The sequence below is a fragment of the Pelmatolapia mariae genome, linkage group LG7, assembly GCF_036321145.2.
Source record: "Pelmatolapia mariae isolate MD_Pm_ZW linkage group LG7, Pm_UMD_F_2, whole genome shotgun sequence".
NCBI lineage: Eukaryota > Metazoa > Chordata > Actinopteri > Cichliformes > Cichlidae > Pelmatolapia > Pelmatolapia mariae.
The window spans coordinates 29,018,119-29,026,288 of NC_086233.1; the positions used below are offsets into that span (position 1 = coordinate 29,018,119).

At 41.3% G+C, this 8,170-nt stretch overlaps 1 protein-coding gene and 1 long non-coding RNA gene across 2 annotated transcripts; one reads left to right on the forward strand and one right to left on the reverse strand.

The window, feature by feature from the left end:
• Nucleotides 1-4,936: 4,936 nt before the first annotated feature.
• LOC134631723 (putative nuclease HARBI1) lies at nucleotides 4,937-6,305 on the forward strand. The gene is made up of 4 exons (XM_063480279.1): nucleotides 4,937-5,456; nucleotides 5,533-5,645; nucleotides 5,731-5,842; nucleotides 5,923-6,305. The coding sequence occupies exons 1-4, from the start codon at nucleotides 5,024-5,026 to the stop codon at nucleotides 6,303-6,305; spliced, it is 1,041 nt and encodes a 346-aa protein (XP_063336349.1). The 5' UTR covers nucleotides 4,937-5,023.
• A 69-nt stretch (nucleotides 6,306-6,374) lies between these two features.
• Nucleotides 6,375-7,511, reverse strand: LOC134632146 (uncharacterized). Its single transcript, XR_010094464.1, has 5 exons — nucleotides 7,283-7,511; nucleotides 6,956-7,017; nucleotides 6,821-6,880; nucleotides 6,677-6,736; nucleotides 6,375-6,594 (listed from the first exon to the last, which is right to left on the reverse strand). It is a non-coding gene; the product is annotated as an uncharacterized LOC134632146 (long non-coding RNA).
• Nucleotides 7,512-8,170: the final 659 nt, after the last annotated feature.

An 8,170-nucleotide genomic window follows, 5' to 3' on the forward strand; every position in this document is an offset into this window, starting at 1 on the left:
TTATCGTCCACCATGAACTCAGCCTATTGTTCTGGTTTTGGAGAGTAGACTGTGTGTTGATCTGAGTCCTGTGAATTATTCCCAAGACAAATTAAAAATGTCCTCTGGTGCCGTGTTGTTGCACAATAAATATGATCGAGGTGTCAGAAACGGTCTGGCCCTGGTTATTGTCTCAGATATGGTGCACGTCTTATCCTTTCTGCTTCTGTGGGTTTCCTTCTTTTACTTCTTGTTATTTTCCTAAAATGTTTTTCATTGTGACAAAAATATCTGCTGGAGTTTATGGTGCACTAAAACCTTTATGAAACAGTTGCACTCACCGTTAAAAGGCAAGCCAGAAAAGCAGTGTAATGCAAAGTTATTTAAGGGCTAGATTTATTGCAATGGGTGTGTTACGTTCCCCTAAAAGGGTCCAGGCGATGAAGGGGAAGTAACAAAATGTGTCTGGGTCAGAAAAAGGAGACAGAGGCAAAATGGTTAAATTAAAGAGTTTTATTAAAGTTTCTATCGATACTAACTGAAAGAGACGGACAAGCCGCTATCACCATTTAAAGAAACAAAACAAAACTCAAACGTTGGTCAATTAAACTGAGAAGTAAGCCAGAGAAGGATAAATTGCCAAACACACTACTCCCCACCAAGTAGGAGCAGAGCACACGCAGCTTACTAGCTGCAACCACCAATAGGCACAATAGGCACAAAAAGCACCAGCAGCTCACTAGCTGCAACCATTCACATGGCACTCTGGCCCAGAGCTCACCTTTCCCTGGGCTTAAATACCTTTAATTACTGATGTGAGTTAGCTGTGTAAAAGAGAAAGGTGGCACCTCAGGCAGAAGAGATTGTAGGACACGCCCACACAGGCACCTTCAGGAGGAGGCCCTGCTAGGGCCGTAGCAGGGTGAGTTTAACTGACTTACGCGCAGAAGAAAAGTTCTTTAGGAGCCCAGATGGTGTGAATGATGAGACCATAGACAGCAATTTTTTTGTTAAGGAAAACCAGAAATATACTGAATAAATGGGGCAAAGGGGAAGTGGAACAAAATAATAAATACTGTCTTGTGTCTGTATCGTCCTGTTCTGTCTAGTGTTGCACTGTCTTGTCTTGGGTTTTTTTGTTTGGTTTTTTTTTACAATTTTTGCATATTGCACTTTATGTAATCCTGTCTTGATTGTCTGTTATATGTCATATGTAGCACCAGCCTCGGAGGAACATTGTCTCGTTTCACTCTGTACTGTAGCACTGTACATGGTTGAAATGACAATAAAAGCCAATTGACTTGACCATCTCAACTTTTTCCTTTTATTGGCTTCTTCTTTGCCGCTCTACCCGGAAGCGCAGCAGCCTGGAGACCACTCTTCAGTGTGGATGTTGTGACTGGTGTTTGGTGGAAAACATAAAGTAAAGCTGTTAGTTTAAGACCTGTGGGACTTTTATGTACTCCCGGGTCATTCCATCTCAGTCCATCAAACATTTCCTTCAAGACTGTGATCACCAGTCTGTCTTGAATTAATTCCAGGGAAAGATGCACTAATTACTAGGAAATGTGCAGAAATGCCAGGACCTTATTTTCATTAGTTTTCTCCAATTTCAAGTGTTTTTTATCGTTGTATTAATATTCGATTATTTAGAAAACTGTCATAAGGGAGGAACGGACTCAGGCATAGAGCAGCTGAATTCAGAATAAAAGTCCCAAGTTTATTAACAACAACACTAGATGAAACTATATACAGTGCACAGGGCTGGGATTTCCAGGGATGCAAGGGAAACGGTTCCAAAACACACCACACGTCCGCTCCTCACTCTCCACTTTCACAATCCTCTTCACCACTCACGCTCTCGTTTGCTCCACACCTCACTGCCAGACTCAGGAGAACAGATCAGGAAACAGAAATGGGTCCAGGAATCTATATACAAGAAAACGTAGTTACAACAGACTAGTACTAGTAACAGGGCTGTACTGACGAGTACAGCGAAAAAAATTCTTCTTCTTCTTCTTCTTCTTCTTGTGCTTCTTCTTCTACATTTTAATGGCGGTTGCAAACAACTTTTAGTTGCATTATCGCCACCTTCTGGACTGGAGTGTGGGTCGGAGAGGTTTCTCCGCCTCCGTTTATCTCAGATAAACACCTGTCGTTCTTAAAAATCCAAACACTAGCCTATAGATTACATCCCCTGTACTCCTTCGAAATATGTCAGATAACTGAATGTTGTTTTACAGTTTTTTTTCTTCTTTACTTTAATAAATTCAACTAATCCAGGTTTACTGTGTGGCTTGGCCACACACACACACACACACACACACACACATGTCTGGTTTGCTATCCTCGTGGGGACATCCCATTGACATAATGCTTTCCCTAGCCCCTTACCCTAACCCTAACCATTAAAAATGAATGCCTAACCCTAACCCTTACCCTAAACCTAACCATAACCTAATTGTAACCCTTACAGTAAAACCGCATTTTGAGTGTGAAAATTGCTTTCAACCCCGAGGGGACCTGGATTTTGGTCCCCACGGTGCAGAAAGTCCCCACCAGGATAGTAAAAGTCAGATTTTGGTCCCCACCAGGATAGTACGAACCCGTACACACACACACACACACACACACACACACACACACACACACACACACACACACACACATTGTCTGTAGGACCTTTACTTCATCCTAAGTCACTGAAAAATTAGTTATAGCAGGCTGATGTTCATGTGATGTTCTGGCCAGTCTGAAATAATTTACTTAGCAGTAAATGAGACAGTGGCCAAAATGTAAAACTGTTCATTTAAATAAATAAACAAAGCAGTAGGAGATTTTTTAATTTTTATTTTCTTTATTTTCATTTGCTTTTAACTACATTTTCTCTTTTTCCATAGTTTTTTTAGTGCTCCCCATCAAGTGAACCCCTCACCTGAAGTTTTTCACTTCAAGCCAATTAATTTCAATCCAATTGGATTGAAATTATCAACCCCAACAATCAAATGATCCCCTATGAGCAAGCACTAGGCAACTGTGGAAAGGAAAAACTCCCTTTTAACAGGAAGAAACCTATGACAGAACCAGGCTCAGGGAGGGGCAGCCATCTGCCATGACTGGTTGGGAGATGAGGGGCCAAATAAAACATAAAGGAGAGCACAGTATAGTTACCACAGGTTGGTATGGTCAGTAGAACGTGGTTGGAAAACATCATTACTGTTCTTTAAAATGTAACTGGCGCACATCGACAATTGCAGTAGGGCTTGAGTAGATAATGAGCACAATTCCACAAATAACAGCTGGGACATTCACTTCAGTTGAACATCTTTGAGTAGGCCCAGTAAACTGCAGGAACAACAAGACCCACTGTGGCAAGCCCTAAACCTACTTTAGGTAGATGTTTAGCACCATGATGCCCCGAATCACTAGTCTGAACCTCTTCATGAGTGTCAGGAACTGGTTTTGCAACAGGAGTCTCAAGTGCCTCCGATTCAGGAGCAAGATTCTCCAGCTGCAGAGGTTCACCAGCAATCTGACATTCCTCTCTAACATTGTTCACGTCAACCAATACATTTTCGTTTTGCTTCATACTGACCAGCTCTTTAAGATCTTGGACCATCTGTCTTCTCATTTCTAAATCCTTATAAAGCTCATCTATCTGTTTCTGCTTGTCCACAATTGTCTTGCTCTGTTTTTCTATTATTTCATTATTTTGAATTATTAAACCCTGTGCTTCTCCCATTTGGCACTCAAGAGTTTCTAAATCTTTCCTGAGATCTGCATTCTCTTGACTGAGATCTGTGTTTTCTTTAATTTGTCCATCTCGCTCACTTTCAACTATGGAAAGCTCAGCAGTAATGCTGCTGTTCTGCTCCAGTAGAAGATCTTGGTTTTCCCGAAGCTCATACAGATGCATCTGAATGGTTTTAATCTCTGCCCTGGTCTGTTTTTCTATTACTTCATTATTTTTAATTAGTAAACACAGAGCTTCTCCCACTTGCCACTCGGGATTTTCCAAACCTGTCCTGAGATTTGTGTTCTCTTTCTGTTGTTCATTTCTCTCGCTTTCGGCCTGGGACAACTCAGCAGCAATGTTACTGTTCTGCTCAAGGAGAAACACTTGGTTTTTCTGAAGCTCATGGAGCATCATCTCAATGGTTTCAAACCCTGCCTGCATTCTCTGTCTTTGTGACTCCTCTCGATTCTCTCTGTTAGAAGGTGAATTATTTAATCTTTCCTGTGACATTTCTTTAAAAACTTAATGCAAAGTGTCGAAAGAAAAAAAAGAACGCTTGTTGAATTCTTTAAATGTAAAAGTATTCCCTTTCTCAAAGAATACTAGTTTGCAAGGACAAATCGCTGTTTCTGAAAATGCTCCAAGTGAAACTGTGTTTAGGAAGGTGAAAGTGGGGTATTTAAGCATTTCTGTGGCGGCGACAGTGACGTCAGCGCTTTGATCTTCTTTGATCTTCTCATACAAAAGCGCTGACGTCACTGTCGCTGGAACCCATCAAAGTGGAGCGTTTGCATTCCGCGCATGCTCAGATCATGCGTATTGAAATGAACGGGAGTGTGTTTGGGTTTCAATTGTTTACCTCTGTTTTAGCCATTGCTTAGGCTTCGGTTCTTTGTTGTGCAAGAAAAACAACACCACCGCAACTATAAAAGTGTATTTTTAATTTTTATATTTGTTAAGCTTGAACAGCGAACGTTTCCTTTGTTTGTTTTTCCACTGAGCGTCAAGAGCAGACCGATGTTATTTGGTGCGTAAACAAAAACTCCAGTCAGTTTAGACCCATGGAGTCGGCTTTAGGTCAGGGCCCTGTTTCAGAAAGCCGGTTTAGTGCAAACTCTGAGTAAGTACACCCTGAGTTAACGAAAACTCTGGGTTTTCGGTTTCACAAAACGAGTTTAGATTAATTCTGAGTGAGTTACTATGACGACACACTCCGTGAAGCTAACCTGCCCCCTAGCAGGTTTACTTCAACTAACCCTGACTGTCTCCGCCTCTTTGTCGGAAATCTGACTGTAGGAAGTGTCAGACATGGCGTGCCCCTTCCTTGAAGAGCCAGTAGATGTTGAAGCCCAAATTCTCCGCAGAGCTCTCCGCCGGGAGAGAGTGATTAGAGCGCGTTTGGACATTTTATCATTTCCTGATGATTTTCTGTGTGAACGTTACCGTTTTTCAGCACAATCTATAATTTATTTGAATAACATCGTCAGGCCTTATATTGCTCATGTGACACATCGCGGACATTCTCTCAGTTTTGTACATATTATTTGTATTGCACTTCGTTTTTTTGCAAACGGGAGCTTTCTGTATAATATTGGTGACGCTGAGCACGTTTCCAAGGCTACTGTCTGTCGGGCAGTCAGGAATGTTACAGTTGCACTGAAACGTCTCCTGTACTCGTTTGTGGTGTTCCCCGGTCATAGACCCACAAGATTTATCAAAGAGGGATTCCACAAAATTGCAGGTATCAGGATGAACAAAACCTAATTCATGATGTGGTGATACTTGAACTACTACTTAAAATTTACATTTATTTTCAGGGTTCCCAGGCGTGATTGGCTGTATAGATGGCACTCACATTCCAGTCATTGCTCCTTCAGTAAATGAAGGAGACTATGTGAACAGGAAGTCTTTCCACAGCATTAATGTACAGGTACATAGTTCCCTGTAGCATTTCAAACTAACAAATTATTTCATTATAGTAATGGATGCTAATTTGTGTTCTCTGCACTGTGAAGATCATATGTGATGCTGCCAACATTATCACAAATGTGGAAGCCAAGTGGCCAGGCTCTGTTCATGACTCACAAATTTTTCGTGAATGTACACTGAGCACAAAATTTGGACATGGTGAGTTGAAAATACTTTAAAATGTATAAAGACCAATTGCTACAGGGACATTTGAACTGAAGTGTATCCTTCTGTCTTAGGAGAGTTCACTGGCTACTTGCTTGGTGATAGGGGGTATCCATGTTTACCCTATTTGCTTACCCCTTACCCTGACCCTGAACCGGGCCCACAGCAGCGATATAATCTGGCTCATTGCAGGACAAGAGCCAGAGTTGAAATGACTATCGGAATGCTTAAGGCCCGGTTCCAGTGCCTTCAAAGACTCAGGGTCACCCCAGAAAGGGCATGTGACATTATTGTGGCATGTGTGATTCTTCACAACATTGCCATAATTAGAGGAGAACACTGTCCTTCTGAACCAAACATCAGCAGTGATCCAAACCATGAACATCCTGACCCTCCCACGGACATACAAGATGGAAGAGCAGTCAGAGACACCATATGTCACAATCATTTCCTGTGACCCATCACCTCAACATGTTGAAAGATGAATAAACAGATTTTTTGTTCAACTGGCTTTATTGGTCGCCTGTATTTCCTGTACACAAAGTATTAATAAGTATATTAGTATGTTGTTCAAACACTGAATTAATTCGTCCATCTCTGACCACTTCACCCACCCTTAACTGATGTTCCAGGAGTAAAATCTCAATCTTGGTCTTTTGGATCTGCTGCTTGAAGTGTTCCATTTCCAAGTCGCATTTTTCTATTTTCTTGATCAAATATTTCTTATACAGCTGCTTTACAGGGAGCTATGGAAACACGGGAAATAGCATTGACATTCATAGTACATGCCTACTTAGGTTGGTTGTAAATCAGTGCTGAACATCTTACTGAGGAAAGGTTTGTTGGAGAAGTGGCTGGACCCTCTTCCTCTGCATTTCCATCATCACTCTGTTAGAGACATAGAAAGTCCATGGTTTTATTATAGTACCACATTTTATTCAATTGTTATATTTTGCATTGTAAGATGTAAACCTCATAAAGTGTCTCTGTTGCTTCCTCCTCTGTGACAGCTGTCAATGTTTCTTCAAGTTCCTGTAGTAGAGAAATTAACAACATTGCTGTTCTACTGTAAACTCATATGATCTGTGGAGTATTAAGAGTACTCACAACTGCATGTTGGTCTGGCTCAACAGGAGGCTGCACCAGATGCAGTACACCATCACCATCAACTGATAAAATATGAGGTTTATACAGGTCACTTATAACTTACAAGGAACCAAATGGCAATTAACAAACATATACCAATCACCTTACAGTTCATTGTCATTATGCTCTCAAAGACAACCAAGACTGAGGGAAGGCAAAATCAGTAGGAAGATAACTTCACTACAAAATAATTCATTATGGTAAAGAGTTTATCAAATGAATGAGTAGCACTGCAAAGGTGACTGTGAAGAAAGGATGTATGCACATCATGTATTATTTTGAATTTACCTCTTATGTAGGCACTTGTGTCTTGCGGGGTTATTGACTCAGAGGATGTCCCCGCAGAGATGCCTTCAGCCACAGGGCGCCCACTGTTTTGGCTGGGGCCAACTGCTCAGCCTCTGTGAGTGGTGGTGGTGGAGGACCCCCACCTGTTTTTCGGGCCTCCGCTTTTTTTCTGTTGGCTATAACGGGTCACATTTGAGCATACTGAGTAAGCAAATATGTACTTGTAATGTGCTCAGATAATTTCAATAAGTACTTACAGAAAGAAAAATAATGTAGCCTCTAACTGCAATTGATCTACATAGGACAAACAGACCAAGCACTATGGCTCATAATACAATTACACCTTACCTGTTTGGACTATATTTTTATATTTCATTTTTACTTGCTGCCAGGAACGTTTGGGGCCTGTTGGGTTGCACCTGCGCTCACATCACATCACAAAATAAAATGTATGAAATAAACACTAAAATTAAATATAATAAAATAACGTGTTAAATGGGTGGAAATCCCTAGATCAATATTTAAATTAACACTCACGCATTGACTCTGTCGGCTATGTTTTGCCATGCATGCTCCCTTTCTTTTGCAGCTGAGGCTGTGTTACTTTTTTTCTGCAAAATATGCATGTTATCGGCATATGCTGCCATCAGAATTTCGGCCTCAAGCGCTGTAAAATACATTGACCGCGCCTTCTTTCCCTCCGTCTCCATGGTGACTCGCTTAATCTGTGCTCCACTAATCAGGGCTTTATGTATCCTCGTGCGCGCGCTTAACTTGGGGTTAAAGCAACTCCGCGTTGATTGAACTAATTGTTATCAGCCTTTCTGAAACCGAATATTCCGAGTTGGACAGTTCGGGGTTACTCAACCCTGAGTATCATTTTTAACT

Coding starts and splice junctions, on each gene's coding strand:
- LOC134631723 (XM_063480279.1), top strand. CDS start 5,024: ATGGCGTGCCCCTTCCTTGAAGAGCCAGTAGATGTTGAAGCCCAAATT. Junction 5,457..5,532: donor GGGATTCCACAAAATTGCAG/GTATCAGGATGA, acceptor ATTTATTTTCAG/GGTTCCCAGGCGTGATTGGC. Junction 5,646..5,730: donor TCCACAGCATTAATGTACAG/GTACATAGTTCC, acceptor TGCACTGTGAAG/ATCATATGTGATGCTGCCAA.